The following is a 17620-nucleotide window of genomic DNA, read 5'->3' on the forward strand; positions in this document are numbered from 1 at the left end:
AAACTCTTAGGTTATATCTATACACTGTGGGGTTATATCTACAAACTGTGGGGTTATATCTACAAACTGTGGGGTTATATCTGCAACTGTGGGGTTATATCTACAAACTGTGGGGTTATATCTACAAACTGTAGGGTTATATCTGCAAACTGTGGGGTTCTATCCACAAATTGTGGGGTTATATCTACAAACTGTGGGGTTATATCTACAAACTGGGGTTATATCCACAAATTGTGGGGTTATATCTACAAACTGTAAGGTTATATCTACAAACTGTGGGGTTATATCTGCAACTGTAGGGTTATATCCACAAACTGTGGAGTTATATCTACAAACTGTGGGGTTATATCTACAAACTGTAGGGTTATATCTACAAACTCATTTCATAATGTTTAACACATTTACCCTTTGCTATACATCCTTTGTGATCATTCATCAAATGTTTGGTGATTTTTTTTTAAAAACAGTTTATTTGCTATGTACCGTACATACAATGTGTAATAATATATGACCCATGTATTCATTTGCATATCATGGCCTAATATGAATAAATGCTAATTACAAACATGTAATGTCTGTTTTAGAGTTTGTTTTGTAATACTGTGAAGAATATGATTACACTATTACTTTGAACCATTGCAGCATAAAGCTTGAAATTGCAATAGTAACTTTGCTAGGTTGTCCAATATTTTGATCAAATATCTGTATTTTACTGTAATGTTCAGACACCAGCAATGAGAAACCCACCATCGACAGGCAGGCAGGTACCACTGATCATGGCAGCCTTGTCACTCAGCAAAAATATGACAGCATTTACAACATCTTCCACTTCTGTGAAATTAAACATAGCGAAACTATCACAACCTTGCATTTCACACCGGCATCATAATTGTATATATATACATGTGATTTGATACCGTACTTCCCCGAGTATTAGCCCACTCCTCTGTTTTTAGACATTTAACGAGTTGAAGGCATCTCCGAGTATAGGCCCAGGGTGTTTTTATTGAAATATGCATGTAAAAAGTGTATTTCATTGCATAAAAATCATGATTGGTATATGGTAGTTTGGTTCCTGCTTTTACGAGAGAACTCCCATTAATTTGCATGGAGTGCATGGTGGGCGAACGTACGGAACATGGTTCGCAACTTTTCTATTCTGTGTATTAACCCACCAAAAAAATTATCTTTTCTGCAGTGGTCCTCGAGTATAAGCCCACCACCTAATTTTCCAGACTTTACATGTTCAGGCCCAAGGCTTATACTCTGGGAAGTACAGTAACTTGACAAACAAATTTTCATAATAAGTATTTGTAATTCACTTTGGTACATGATTGGTGTACTTGGTGTACTGCAAGGTGGCATATACAGTGTTCAATGTAAGGTGAAGTGAAGTACATATCAATAGTCATTACTGACAGTATCACTTGAACTATCAATCACAAATGATCTCTGATTTTGTTTTATGTTAATAATATTTCACTGTCTCAATGTACAAAAAAATATTCATGAATTCTGGATTTTTGTGAGGACTCCATTAACAATATTCATGTAGCTGTTAATTTAACACTGTACATTCTACTTTACCGTACATTGGACACTGTACATGCCACCTAGCCATACATTGGACACTGTATGTGCCACCTAGCCATACATTGGACACTGTACGTACCACCTAGCCATACATTGGTCACTGTATATGCCACCTAGCCATACATTGGACACTGTATGTGCCACCTAGCCATACATTGGACACTGTATATGCCACCTAGCCATACATTGGACACTGTATATGCCACCTAGCCATACATTGGACACTGTACATGCCACCTAGCCATACATTGGACACTGTACATACCACCTAGCCATACATTGGACACTGTATGTGCCACCTAGCCATACATTGGACACTGTATATGCCACCTAACCATACATTGGACACTGTACGTGCCACCTAGCCATACGTTGGACACTGTACGTGCCACCTAGCCATACATTGGACACTGTATGTGCCACCTAGCCATGCATTAAACACTGTATGTGCCACCTAGCCATACATTGGACACTGTACATGCCACCTAGCCATACATTGGACACTGTACGTGCCACCTAGCCATACATTGGACACTGTATGTGCCACCTAGCCATACATTGGACACTGTACGTGCCACCTAGCTATACATTGGACACTGTATATGCCACCTAGCCATACATTGGACACTGTACATACCACCTAGCCATACATTGGGCACTGTATATGCCACCTAGCCATACATTGGACACTGTATGTGCCACCTAGCCATACATTGGACAATGTATGTGCCACCTAGCCATACATTGGACACTGTACATGCCACCTAGCCATACATTGGACATTGTATATGCCACCTAGCTATACATTGGACACTGTATATGCCACCTAGCCATACATTGGACACTGTATGTGCCACCTAGCCATACATTGGACACTGTACATACCACCTAGCCATACATTGGACACTGTATGTGCCACCTAGCTATACATTGGACACTGTACGTGCCACCTAGCTATACATTGGACACTGTATATGCCACCTAGCCATACATTGGACACTGTACATACCACCTAGCCATACATTGGTCACTGTATATGCCACCTAGCCATACATTGGACACTGTATGTGCCACCTAGCCATACATTGGACACTGTATATGCCACCTAGCCATACATTGGACACTGTATGTGCCACCTAGCCATACATTGGACACTGTACGTACCACCTAGCCATACATTGGACACTGTACGTACCACCTAGCCATACATTGGTCACTGTATATGCCACCTAGCCATACATTGGACACTGTATATGCCACCTAGCCATACATTGGACACTGTATGTGCCACCTAGCCATACATTGGACACTGTATATGCCACCTAGCCATACATTGGACACTGTACATGCCACCTAGCCATACATTGGACACTGTACATACCACCTAGCCATACATTGGACACTGTATGTGCCACCTAGCCATACATTGGACACTGTATATGCCACCTAACCATACATTGGACACTGTACGTGCCACCTAGCCATACGTTGGACACTGTACGTGCCACCTAGCCATACATTGGACACTGTATGTGCCACCTAGCCATGCATTAAACACTGTATGTGCCACCTAGCCATACATTGGACACTGTATATGCCACCTAGCCATACATTGAATACTGTACATACCACATAGCCATACATTGGACACTGTATGTGCCACCTAGCCATACATTGGACATTGTATGTGCCACCTGGCCATACATTGGACACTGTACATACCATGTAGCCATACATTGGACACTGTATATGCCATCTAGCCATACATTGGACACTGTATATGCCATCTAGCCATACATTGGACACTATGTGCCACCTAGCCATACATTGGACACTGTACATACCACCTAGCCATACATTGGACACTGTACATACCACCTAGCCATACATTGGACACTGTATGTGCCACCTAGCCATACATTGGACACTGTACGTGCCACCTAGCTATACATTGGACACTGTATATGCCACCTAGCCATACATTGGACACTGTACATACCACCTAGCCATACATTGGGCACTGTATATGCCACCTAGCCATACATTGGACACTGTACATACCACCTAGCTATACATTGGACACTGTATATGCCACCTAGCCATACATTGGACACTGTACATACCACCTAGCCATACATTGGACACTGTATATGCCACCTAGCCATACATTGGACACTGTATGTGCCACCTAGCCATACATTGGACACTGTATGTGCCACCTAGCCATACATTGGACACTGTACATGCCACCTAGCCATACATTGGACACTGTATGTGCCACCTAGCTATACATTGGACACTGTATATGCCACCTAGCCATACATTGGACACTGTATGTGCCACCTAGCCATACATTGGACACTGTACATACCACCTAGCCATACATTGGACACTGTATGTGCCACCTAGCTATACATTGGACACTGTATATGCCACCTAGCCATACATTGGACACTGTACATACCACCTAGCCATACATTGGACACTGTATGTGCCACCTAGCTATACATTGGACACTGTATATGCCACCTAGCCATACATTGGACACTGTATATGCCACCTAGCTATACATTGGACACTGTATATGCCACCTAGCCATACATTGGACACTGTATGTGCCACCTAGCTATACATTGGACACTGTATGTGCCACCTAGCCATACATTGGACACCGTATGTGCCACCTAGCTATACATTGGACACTGTATATGCCACCTAGCCATACATTGGACACTGTACATACCACCTAGCCATACATTGGACACTGTATATGCCACCTAGCCATACATTGGACACTGTATGTGCCACCTAGCCATACATTGGACAATGTATGTGCCACCTAGCCATACATTGGACACTGTACATGCCACCTAGCCATACATTGGACATTGTATGTGCCACCTAGCCATACATTGGACACTGTATGTGCCACCTAGCCATACATTGGACACTGTACATACCACCTAGCCATACATTGGACACTGTATGTGCCACCTAGCTATACATTGGACACTGTACATGCCACCTAGCTATACATTGGACACTGTATATGCCACCTAGCCATACATTGGACACTGTACATACCACCTAGCCATACATTGGACACTGTATATGCCACCTAGCCATACATTGGACACTGTACGTGCCACCTAGCCATACATTGGACACTGTATGTGCCACCTAGCCATACATTGGACACTGTACATGCCACCTAGCCATACATTTGACACTGTATGTGCCACCTAGCTATACATTGGACACTGTATATGCCACCTAGCCATACATTGGACACTGTATGTGCCACCTAGCCATACATTGGACACTGTACATACCACCTAGCCATACATTGGACACTGTATGTGCCACCTAGCTATACATTGGACACTGTATATGCCACCTAGCCATACATTGGACACTGTACATACCACCTAGCCATACATTGGACACTGTATGTGCCACCTAGCTATACATTGGACACTGTATATGCCACCTAGCCATACATTGGACACTGTATGTGCCACCTAGCTATACATTGGACACTGTATGTGCCACCTAGCCATACATTGGACACCGTATGTGCCACCTAGCTATACATTGGACACTGTATATGCCACCTAGCCATACATTGGACACTGTATATGCCACCTATAGCCATACATTGGACACTGTACGTGCCACCTAGCCATACATTGGACACTGTACATGCCACCTAGCCATACATTGGACACTGTACGTGCCACCTAGCCATACATTGGACACTGTATGTGCCACCTAGCCATACATTGGACACTGTATATGCCACCTAGCCATACATTGGACACTGTACGTGCCACCTAGCTATACATTGGACACTGTATATGCCACCTAGCCATACATTGGACACTGTATGTGCCACCTAGCCATGCATTAGACACTGTATGTGCCACCTAGCCATACATTGGACACTGTACGTGCCACCTAGCTATACATTAGACACTGTATATGCCACCTAGCCATACATTGGACACTGTATGTGCCACCTAGCCATACATTGGACACTGTACGTGCCACCTAGCCATACATTAGACACTGTACGTGCCACCTAGCTATACATTGGACACTGTATGTGCCACCTAGCCATGCATTAGACACTGTATGTGCCACCTAGCCATACATTGGACACTGTACGTGCCACCTAGCTATACATTGGACACTGTATATGCCACCTAGCCATACATTGGATACTGTATGTGCCACCTAGCCATACATTGGACACTGTACATACCACCTAGCCATACATTGGACACTGTACATACCACCTAGCCATACATTGGACACTGTATATGCCACCTAGCCATACATTGGACACTGTATGTGCCACCTAGCCATGCATTAGACACTGTATGTGCCACCTAGCCATACATTGGACACTGTATGTGCCACCTAGCCATACATTGGACACTGTATATGCCACCTAGCCATACATTGGACACTGTACGTGCCACCTAGCCATACATTGGACACTGTACATGCCACCTAGCCATACATTGGACACTGTACATGCCACCTAGCCATACATTGGACACTGTACGTGCCACCTAGCCATACATTGGACACTGTACATGCCACCTCACTATACACTAGATAATATACGTGCCACCTCACCATATATTCAATGCTGTATATGACACTCTATACTAAAAGTCACCACTTACCAGCAAATTTTCTCAAGGGGATACGCTTTATGAGAGGACCACTTCTCTCTGGAGCACTCCAGCTCCTCTTACCAAGTTCTGTTAATACCACAGTAGGATTGACAGCATTACAACGAATCTGAAACAGAGAAAGTCAACGATTTGAAATCTGATCTTATACCAAAAGAGTGAAGAATTTTATGTATTTAATATCATCAGAAATATGTTCAGCAGACTGAGATTATTTGCACTATACGTTGAATCAGAGGTACATTACTTGGGGTTTGCAACGTGCATGGTACTGTATGGGGACATCATGCCAAGATTCAGAGGTACATTACTTGGGGTTTGCAACGTGCGTGGTACTGTATGGTGACATGTCAAGATCCCATTCAAGTCTCATCTGTAGATAGCGAGACTGATGCTACGACCTTCTGACATGACATAGGCGGTTTGTAATAAAACATGTATTACCACATTCATAGTGAAAAAATGTAATACATCGAAAATGTACAGAAAATATATATAATCCGTCATATCGTGAGCAGCTATTTTGATCCACCTGGACATCCCAGTATCCTAGTTACCTCGGGCATGCGCATTCGCATTTTTCTGAGTTGGAACGCTTATGCGAGAGCGAGATTGAAACGGGATCTTGGTATCATGTCACCATAGTTGCAAACCCCAAGTAACCCCAGCCTCTGGTTGAATACAGTAAACACTGTCAGCAATATCAATTTTTTTTATTTTATATTTCAGAATACAGATATGCACTCTGATGATGTAAACAATGTTTATTTTATTTGTTTAGCATTCGTTACATTTATTACATCTCAATATGGCATAATAAAATATTATTATTATTGTATGTTCATTAATGTCCATGCACCATAGATAGGACTTGTCAGATTGCAGGAATTATGTTTTCTAAATTGTCTGTGTGCAGATTTTTTTTCAAATCTACCTCTCCTGAGTTTTTAGTCAACTCCAAAGATAAGAATGAGTGAAGGTACATACTTTATGAGGTCCAAGTTCAAACGCCATGTTTTTCGTGATAGCATCAATGCTAGCTTTGGATGCACCTGAAGAGATACATTAACAAGCAATTAAATGCACAGTTTCTGTGTTGGTTTTACAGGTAGTCAATCTCAATATTCAATACAAGCCTACTAAAGGGCTCCATGCATAATTATGTCAATTTCAATGCAGTGTGACTGGAATGCAGATGATCTCTGTTCAGTACACATATACATGTCCACTGAAGGAATCCATGCAAAAATTTTAGGTAAATTTCAATGTAGTATGAGTGAAAGTGCATAGATACCATGAATATGAAAAAATTATCATTGGTTGGAAATTTTCGTTTGAATCTTGAAAAAAAAAATATGTTCAGGATGCAAAATTGGGATTTTAGGATTTACTGGTAAAAATCATAAAATACCACAATCTATAGTATTACTTACAATTATAGTACTTGTATGCAAACCTTCAACTGTATCAGGTGATACAGAACAAATATGATGTGTACATGTAACCCGTGATCAGAAGGCAAATTTTGAAAGAAATTGCACTTCATATCTTAGAAACAGTTCCTGCAGATTTAATTATCAGAATTTAGCAAATTTGGTAGTCAAAATGGTCACCAGTCAGCCATATTTGATCAAAGTTTAAATGTGATGGGTCAAAGCACCATGAACGAATGTGTGCATCAATTAATTAATTAATTAGGAAATGATACAAATTATGAAGTACTATATGTTGAACTCACAAGATGACAACTAATATATATAAAAAAAAACATTTTAAGAAAACTGTAAGCTAGGCAATCCAGAAAAAAATATATTTTAATCAGTTACACAGGTGAAATAGATAAAAAATAAATCTTTTTATTTTTGAATCAAGATAATTTTCTGATGATACTCACTATATACTGCATGGTTTGTTAGTGCAATCATGGATGCTTGGCTGGACAGGTTCACTATAGCCCCACCACATTTTCTAGACACCATAGTCTTAGCTACGATCTGAAAATGGAAAGAAATAATTGTACTATTGGAGGAAATTATTCTCATCTATTATTCCTTTGAATGACAAAGTCCATTAACCTTTAACCACCAGTCTAGCCAAATTTTTCTGCACTTTGTACTCCAATATTTCTGACAATTAACCCTGATTTGGGAGCCAACAGACAAAATTTGTGTAAATTTTTAGTTTTTACTTAAAAGATTTGGCTATTTTTGTCCCAATCTTCAGAACAAAAGTGCAGACTATAAACAGGGCTATTTTATGAATTTGTGATGAAAAGAGGGAACTAGTGGTGGAAAGGTTAACACAAAATTAATCTGCAAAATCTTCTCCATAATTCTTTTTAAAATGTTAATCGATCAAGACATTTAGCCTTGGGACATTATGACAATGTAACAAAATTAACAAAGAATGTACAGAAAAAGTCTTAAATATCTTTCACCAAAATATGGTGAAAAAATTACAATATTAATTAGGGTTAACAAGCTACCCTTATTTATTGAAAGGATTTCAAAATGTTATTAAGTTAGAATGATTCTCAGATATTACTAGATTTGGATTACATTTGGAATGTAATTCATATATTCTCTGATATGATTTCATATCATCAATATTAATGTCTGATGTATAATAATACCACACAGCTTATATGAAGAAAACACTCACCTGAGATACTTGGATACAAGATCTAACATTAATGTTCATTATACTGCAACAAATACAAAAAAAACTTTGATATGCAGATGGCCTTGAATAAGTTGGCAAGGTAGGCACATAAGAAAAAGGAAAGCTGGTAGAACTAGTAGAAAAAGCCTGAACACACAAACACATCAAACATTCTGGGGTTATGTTACAAGTTTCAGACAAGAAGAAGCTACAAATAAGCCAGTGATAAGCAGCCAGATCTGTAGGGATTTGCTGTGGCGATAGACAGACTAATATATTACACTGAAATAGTACTGTATTTCCTCTATTAGAAGTGCACATAAAAACAAAAATTTCATTCATTTCTTTGCTGTATCATTGAAATGTGACTTATTTTAACCAGACACACCGCTGGTGTTTAAGTAAGTTTATGTGCTACTAATATATGTATCAATGCCTGCCATTGTGTTTTAAAAAATCTTATAAAAGATCGGTCACTGGTAGCATAGTGGTTGTCTGTCGCATCAGACTCATGATCGGTAGACCAATCTTACTTCAGGCTGAACATCAAAAAGGTCGACCCCTACCCTGGGTGAGTGTGCCACACACTCAATGGGAAGGCCAATTCCACTGGCCGAGATTCATTCACTAACAAATGCGAATTTGGGGGAACCTTGGTTAAGGTCCGCAGGTGCTTGTGTTCGACTGAGCCTGGTTGACGCCAGGATAGCGCATTAAATTGTCATTTGATAGGAGGATGGCAGCATAGCCCTGTCATATAGTCCCAAACATGAATATGACTTCTGTGGCAAAAATGCACTATGTGACACTATGTGTCAGCACTATCACTTGCAATTTGCACATACAAAAAAAAGTCAGGAGAGACAACAGTGACATTCAATGTCGCCTGGCACAAAAAAATTAGAAAATATAATAAAATATAAAAAAAAAAAAATTTTACATCATCATTTTCAATAAGATAGCTTTTATCAAAGTCAATGCTGCATACAAATTGCGATAATTGAAGCTTTTCAGTTGCACTGAGCAAGTGTCAGATACAGACCCAATTTTGTTATTAAGTACATCTCTCAACAACAAGATGGTGAACTATAAAGCTGACCCAAACTCCCATGTGATTGGAAGCAAAGTAAGTGGCACATACGTAGAAATCTTTGAAAATATCAGGCAGTTGGTTATTACTTTACCTGTCATAAGATTCTTTTTTAATTTCTAGCATTGGTTCTGGTATATTAATACCTGCATTATTGACCAATAAATCAATAGGACCGATAGATTCTACAAACTCCCATGTAAGTGGAAGCAAGGTAAGTAGCACATACGTAGAAATCTTTGAAAATATCAGCAGTTGGTTATTACTTTACCTGTCATAAGATTCTTTTTTTAATTTCTAGCATTGGTTCTGGTATATTAATACCTGCATTATTGACCAATAAATCAATAGGACCGATAGATACTACAAACTCCCATGTGATTGGAAGCAAAGTAAGTGGCACATACGTAGAAATCTTTGAAAATATCAGGCAGTTGGTTATTACTTTACCTGTCATGAGATTCTTTTTTAATTTCTAACATTGGTTCAGGTATATTAATACCTGCATTATTTACCAATAAATCAATAGGACCGATAGATTCTACAAACTCCCATGTAAGTGGAAGCAAAGTAAGTAGCACATACGTAGAAACCTTTGAAAATATCAGGCAGTTGGTTATTACTTTACCTGTCATAAGATTCTTTTTTAATTTCTAGCATTGGTTCTGGTATATTAATACCTGCATTATTGACCAATAAATCAATAGGACCGATAGATACTACAAACTCCCATGTAAGTGGAAGCAAGGTAAGTAGCACATACGTAGAAACCTTTGAAAATATCAGGCAGTTGGTTATTACTTTACCTGTCATAAGATTCTTTTTTAAATTCTAGCATTGGTTCTGGTATATTAATACCTGCATTATTGACCAATAAATCAATAGGACCGATAGATACTACAAACTCCCATGTGATTGGAAGCAAAGTAAGTGGCACATACGTAGAAATCTTTGAAAATATCAGGCAGTTGGTTATTACTTTACCTGTCATAAGATTCTTTTTTAATTTCTAACATTGGTTCTGGTATATTAATACCTGCATTATTTACCAATAAATCAATAGGACCGATAGATTCTACAAACTCCCATGTAAGTGGAAGCAAGGTAAGTAGCACATACGTAGAAACCTTTGAAAATATCAGGCAGTTGGTTATTACTTTACCTGTCATAAGATTCTTTTTTAATTTCTAACATTGGTTCTGGTATATTAATACCTGCATTATTTACCAATAAATCAATAGGACCGATAGATTCTACAAACTCCCATGTGATTGGAAGCAAGGTAAGTAGCACATACGTAGAAATCTTTGAAAATATCAGGCAGTTGGTTATTACTTTACCTGTCATAAGATTCTTTTTTAATTTCTAACATTGGTTCTGGTATATTAATACCTGCATTATTTACCAATAAATCAATAGGACCGATAGATACTACAAACTCCCATGTAAGTGGAAGCAAAGTAAGTAGCACATACGTAGAAACCTTTGAAAATATCAGGCAGTTGGTTATTACTTTACCTGTCATAAGATTCTTTTTTAATTTCTAACATTGGTTCTGGTATATTAATACCTGCATTATTTACCAATAAATCAATAGGACCGATAGATACTACAAACTCCCATGTAAGTGGAAGCAAAGTAAGTAGCACATACGTAGAAACCTTTGAAAATATCAGGCAGTTGGTTATTACTTTACCTGTCATAAGATTCTTTTTTAATTTCTAACATTGGTTCTGGTATATTAATACCTGCATTATTGACCAATAAATCAATAGGACTGATAGATTCTACAAACTCCCATGTGAGTGGAAGCAAGGTAAGTAGCACATACGTAGAAACCTTTGAAAATATCAGGCAGTTGGTTATTACTTTACCTGTCATAAGATTCTTTTTTAATTTCTAGCATTGGTTCTGGTATATTAATACCTGCATTATTAACCAATAAATCAATAGGACCGATAGATTCTACAGCTTTCTGTGTTGCATCCCAGTCTGCTAGATCTACTGCGATAGTGTGTATGTCTGGAACCTGGAAATCAAAGTTTTCTTATCAGTATATTATGTTCTAATATGGATATAGGCAAATCTTATGCAAATGACATCACATTACCTCCTCTTTGAGACTATCTAAATCTGACTGTGTTCTGCTGAGTGCATATGTCACAGCTCCGCACTTTACAAGTTCCTTAGCAACATCACGGCCAATACCTATGACAAGATACAAATAAATTTGTTTACCTAGCTTTTATCCACCTGCTAGAACTATGATGAACATCCCATAGCGCCATATTGAACTGATAGTGTACTTGACACAAATTTTCTCACCTGTCAGTCAAAATAAGCCTTCAATATTTATAAAATTTTTCAACATCAGTTCTTAATCTTTCAATATTAACTCCAGCAAAAAGAATGTTTTCCTCGCTACAAGCAAATATAATAACATTTTTTTTCACAGGATTGCATTTGTTCTGTTATGTTATGTATGGAATTCATTTACACTGATTTTTGATGAGTTGAATGTAAAATATCGAAAAAAAGTAATACTCGCTTGATTTTATTTTCACTGAATCATCTCTTCAGCGAAAATAAAGTATTTTACAGTACTACAAGTATTGAAGTATAGAACGATTGTAAATTAAATTCATTCATTCATTCTGACTCATCCCTATAAAACTAGCTGCAGTTCTGTAGCTCTGCATTTCGCTGGTGTCTGTTTTTGACGTTTTCTGTTGCATCGGTAATCTGATTGGTTCGTCTATTGGTAATTGCGAAACCCTATTAGTAGCTAGTAAATGCCCTGATTCGAGTAACCGTGCAATTCACTGAACGTAATATGGGTGACTGTTGTATGCATTTCTTTTGTTTTTAATATATTCTTACCCTTGCCAGCTCCGGTAACAAGAGCTCGTTTTCCGTCAAATTGTTTTTCCATGGTTTACGCCTCCGTCCTAAAACACTCGAGCTGTGTCAAAGGTTAAATGTAAAACCATACATGATTGGACATGCCGCTAACTGACAATGGACCAATCACATTCGTTGTTATGTGCTACTTTGGAATTGACATTCCAAAATGGCGCTGATAGTCAGTCGTTTCGTCTTGTTGATGTCAGTGCTTTCCGTCTGATGCGTTTGAATGACACCCAGTATGCTGTTTTCTGTCTGATATTTTGTAAGTGAACTTTGAGGGACAATATCTCACACTGCTACCGATTTAATTATAACCAGCTAAAACTGTGGAATATCGTTGCTAAGTCACCGTCCAGCTGACTTTAGAAATCAACAACTTCATTCAATCATTTCAAAACTTGTGATTATGTTCAGTAACCCTGATTTTACAAGAATCGATGCATAAAACAAAGTCTTGCTTCGATCTTTGAGTGATATGATACAAGTACTGAAGATTATCTACCCTGAATTTGCCACGCTGTTGACGAGAAATTTAATATTTTTCTTCAAATTCGCCTGGAAATGTAAGTTCCGCTTGCCAGCCATTCTAACTTGTTTCTTCCTGGGCCTTGATGTTCGTCTGCAGATGGAAATCAATTGGAATATGTAAATAAGTATACATTCCAGGAGTCAGTTTTAATCAGCAATTGTCTAATAAATCGCAGCACTGACTTTCTGTATTAAGTAATCAAGATTGTTGCTATTGCGCATCATTTCAAAGTGTAATTAACAAATTATTGTTGCGTATTTTTTTGCAATGGCACGCAGTGCTAAAGATCTGCGTGACTTTATCTGTGTGTCTAGACTGACAATTCGCGACAGTGACGAGGAATTGAGTGACAATGAACTTGGATTGCCAGATTCATTCAGTTCTTTGAGTCTTGATGACAGACCTGATACTGCATCTCGGTACAACAGTAAAAGTGATTCATTCTTGCCCAATGGAAATGGGTTTCAGCCCCGACCACCGTCTAAAACAAGGCCAAGATCAACAGGTGCTAAACCCAAGAAAAAGATAACCAAGCAGGATAATCATTATCCTTCATTGGTCACTTCACCAATGCTGCAAAAACTAGATTTTCCACATGTCAAAGTTCCACTGCCTCCAGTTGGAAGTAGAGGAAATTCAAAACCAAGCAGTAGTAATACCAGTAGCAGTGATGGGTCTCCTAAGGGTGCTATGGCAGGCTACTCTCCAACAACTAAGCAAGGCAATGTGGATCATATATTGCAATATCTGGATGAAAACATTGTTGCACAGTGGTTATTAAGAGCCAATCAAATGGTCAATGAAATTTCAATGTGGTGTAATTCTAGTGATAACTATATCCATTTTGCTAATTTTTGGTTGAAGGATTTCCCTGAAAATCAAAGAACGCAGATATTCAATCTGGAAGTTAGCATCCTGTATGATGAAATGTCAGTTGCATTTTCTGACGGCATAAAAACTGGCGAAGTGAAAGACTCAGATCTTAACCACATACTTATGGCAGTTTTTAGAGAGTATCCTGAGAAATTATGTAGCTCAAAAGGGCCATACCTGTTTCTCAACATTCTAGATACGTTGTCATCAGAAAAGAAGGATGATTACAAAAAACTGCTTTCTGATATTAAAATATCAACACGAAATAAAGAGTATGCTCAGATGATGCTAGCTACCAGAGCATTTGCCTTAATGAACGTGTGGTATGCAGTGATCAACTTTTATAGAACTATACAAAGCGGAAGTTCCATGGTCGGTGATGATGTTGCAGAAGGTGAGCAGAGTACAAAGAAGGATGTAGCAAACATAACGTCAGAGAGAGGATTTAAAGCAGTGCAATACGGTTATATGGAGTTTCTTTACTATCTAATGAAGTGCAAAAAATTGAGTCCTTTGGATAAAGACTGTCATGATAGGACGTTGATATTCACGGCCGTTATGCACAACCAGTCTGTTGTACTTAAGTTTCTTCTAACCAAGGTGAGTTGATTGCAAAAACAATAATTGATATAAGTATACAGTCAGAAATCATGCAAAAAATTCCACCTTGTGGTAAATGGAAGATGGATTTGAACAAAAACAAGAGGAATTCCATTCAGCCAGTTTAAAAAGCAGTAATTTCAATGCATAGAAAATGCGCACTGCCCCAAAATGGAAGAGATTGACAAAAATATATGCATATTCCAAAATTTTGCATCCTTGATGAGACCATATAAAAATCTTGAATGTCTTTTTACTGTATTACCTTAGAATATATAAATAACTATGATGTGTGAGTGTTTAACAATGTTGCTTCTTATAATATGTTTGTGACCTCGTAACTAAAACAGGAATTAAATTCACAACCAATTATTTTTAAAAACCATAAACAGGTCAGAAATTTTATGAGCTGGGATCCAACTATTATTGTGTATTTTTTGTGATTTACAAGAGTTCTACATTGTCACCTATTTGCTTGATTAATTCGTTTGCATATTAATAATGTTTGCATAATAATTTCATATTTTTATAATATACAATTGCATATTTTGTGACACCATTGCTCTATATTACCGCGTCATTAAACTATTAAACAGGACACAGGGAATATATAAAGGAAATTGATAAAAATGAAAATACGGTATATAAAAAAAGTTCATTGCTGAAAAAATATTGTTGTTTCCTTGCTAGGTTCAGCCAAGGATCGATGTGAATGCAGCCTCAGATACTGGTAACACACCACTACATGCAGCAGCTAATCAAGGCTATGTCAATATAGTTGAATTACTCATACAAAGAGGTAGAGCCAATGTAAATGCTACAAATCCACAGTGTGAGGGCGCTACACCACTTCATCTGGCTGTGATGCATGGTAAGGCATTTTTGATTGCTTCTCATGCATGCTGCCCTCATGAGTTTTTCAGAGTAATCAACTGGTCTTTACCAGATTGTGTACATACAAGTTCACTATCTAGTAAATCAGCTTCCTAAAAGATGCACATAAGATGGCTGTTGGAAAGGCAAGATTAAAAGGAATTATTTTACATCTGTATGTCCAAGTAACCAATGATTTTATGACAGCTGTTGAAAAAAATTAGTAGTATACTTTATTTTCACCTGGGATTTTATATTTTTTGCTAAGATGGATGAATCTGCAAAAATATAATCTGATGAATATTATTTTTTTACCATGATATGGATGGCATGAGGTACTTTGCTTTCATCAATAGACTCAAAAATTCAAATCTCAACAACTAGATTATTTACATGTATGTTTCCTACATGATCTCTCATACACCAATAATTTATTTTCATGAATCTGTACAAATTAAATTACAAGTGTCAATTCCTAAATTTAATAGCTATTAATAAAGTAGTGCACAGTATTGTCTCATTCATAATCTATATGCTTACTTCTCTTTAGAAACAGAAAAATGTCACCAAACTACTTTCTTTCTTTTCAACAGTTTACCTTTCTAAAATGCCATATCAATGTGTAGACCATTATTTAATTGCTCTGCAAAACTATTACTAAACCAATTTGTAGGGAATATCATACAAAAGCATTTAGTAAAGTAGTTATAGATTAATTATATAGTTAATTAATTAATTATTGTTTGAACTCAAAAATATATATTGATTTATCTATCTGACTAAATGTACAAATTACCTAGCTTGGCTGGCTGAGTGCCAGCTCTCATTCATCTTACTCAGGTACCGCAATTTCTGAATTTTGTCATATTGAGACCACCATTAATTTAGAGAAGATCTTTACAGACATCAGTGATGACTCATACCGGAACACAAACACTGCCTTTTAATGGGATTTATATTATATTGATGTTGTTTCTCCAAACAGGTCATAAAGAAGTGTGCGATGCATTGATAAAAGGAAATGCTGACGTGCATGCTAAAATGGGTGATTTGACACCCCTGGAGATGGCCACAGATATGGGACATGACCAAATACTAGCATTGTTGATGCTGTCACTGCCACAAGAGGGTGCTGTTCAAGATAGTGACATCACAGATACTGCTTAGAGCTGGCATGTGGACTAGTGAAAAATGCATCAGTCATCACAAGTTGTAATTCTGTTTTTTTCAAAGTAATGGGTTGATAGGGTTTTACATTTTCTCCCAATTTCAACCTTAACTTGGACATGTTCACAGTCCTTGCATATTTCTGTTATTTTTAGGAGAACACATTGATAACCTTTGACTTATCCCGATATTCAGTGTATTATGTGCAATATGCTAGGCTCTGTCACCTCATCCCCATATTGGTTTCATTTGTTAAACAGTTCTCTCACATATACTGTTTTCAAAACTCCCTTAATGATGAATATGTAAGAAAATTAACTTCATCAAATCAGCAAATTTAATTTATTAATTAAAACTTTATATATGGCTACATTTATACTAAAAACATCTGTGGGTTCTCCCTGATGTATGCAGCAGTTTTCTTCTTTTTTTTTTCAAAATTTTACTTTCTTGGTTTTCTTGGTTGATAAAAAAAAGACATTTATTCAATTCTGTCATATCAACTTTCATTGGTCTGTACATTTTCACTTTATTGGCGGGTAGTTTTGTTCGTTGTTCATTAATTTAAACATATAAAATGTTAGAAATATGAGATGTTTGCAATAAATGGAAACCAATACAGGA

The 17620-nt window shown here is 37.6% G+C and overlaps 2 protein-coding genes across 2 annotated transcripts; one reads left to right on the forward strand and one right to left on the reverse strand.

Moving 5' to 3' along the window:
• Positions 1 to 574: 574 nt before the first annotated feature.
• Positions 575 to 13022, reverse strand: LOC100377213 (L-xylulose reductase-like). Its single transcript, XM_085502872.1, has 8 exons — positions 12928 to 13022; positions 12158 to 12255; positions 11922 to 12076; positions 8958 to 9000; positions 8191 to 8290; positions 7284 to 7348; positions 6288 to 6405; positions 575 to 831 (listed from the first exon to the last, which is right to left on the reverse strand). Exons 1-8 carry the CDS (start codon positions 12977 to 12979, stop codon positions 722 to 724), a joined length of 741 nt encoding a protein of 246 aa, XP_085358998.1. The 5' UTR covers positions 12980 to 13022; the 3' UTR covers positions 575 to 721.
• A 99-nt stretch (positions 13023 to 13121) lies between these two features.
• On the forward strand, positions 13122 to 17620 carry LOC100377359 (uncharacterized). Its single transcript, XM_002731148.4, has 3 exons — positions 13122 to 14956; positions 15647 to 15827; positions 16815 to 17620. The coding sequence occupies exons 1-3, from the start codon at positions 13751 to 13753 to the stop codon at positions 16994 to 16996; spliced, it is 1569 nt and encodes a 522-aa protein (XP_002731194.1). The 5' UTR covers positions 13122 to 13750; the 3' UTR covers positions 16997 to 17620.

Source organism: Saccoglossus kowalevskii, chromosome 8, assembly GCF_978046115.1.
Source record: "Saccoglossus kowalevskii chromosome 8, keSacKowa6.1, whole genome shotgun sequence".
Taxonomy (NCBI): domain Eukaryota; kingdom Metazoa; phylum Hemichordata; class Enteropneusta; family Harrimaniidae; genus Saccoglossus; species Saccoglossus kowalevskii.

What these genes read in the sequence shown, in the direction of transcription:
- LOC100377213 (XM_085502872.1), bottom strand. Translation starts at nt 12,979, where the DNA reads ATGGAAAAACAATTTGACGGAAAACGAGCTCTTGTTACCGGAGCTGGC. An exon ending in AACAAACCATGCAGTATATA is followed by an intron (nt 7,349 to 8,190) that starts GTGAGTATCATC and finishes GTATCTCTTCAG; the next exon opens with GTGCATCCAAAGCTAGCATT. An exon ending in CCCCTTGAGAAAATTTGCTG is followed by an intron (nt 832 to 6,287) that starts GTAAGTGGTGAC and finishes TTAATTTCACAG; the next exon opens with AAGTGGAAGATGTTGTAAAT.
- LOC100377359 (XM_002731148.4), top strand. Translation starts at nt 13,751, where the DNA reads ATGGCACGCAGTGCTAAAGATCTGCGTGACTTTATCTGTGTGTCTAGA. An exon ending in TTAAGTTTCTTCTAACCAAG is followed by an intron (nt 14,957 to 15,646) that starts GTGAGTTGATTG and finishes TTTCCTTGCTAG; the next exon opens with GTTCAGCCAAGGATCGATGT. An exon ending in TCATCTGGCTGTGATGCATG is followed by an intron (nt 15,828 to 16,814) that starts GTAAGGCATTTT and finishes TTCTCCAAACAG; the next exon opens with GTCATAAAGAAGTGTGCGAT.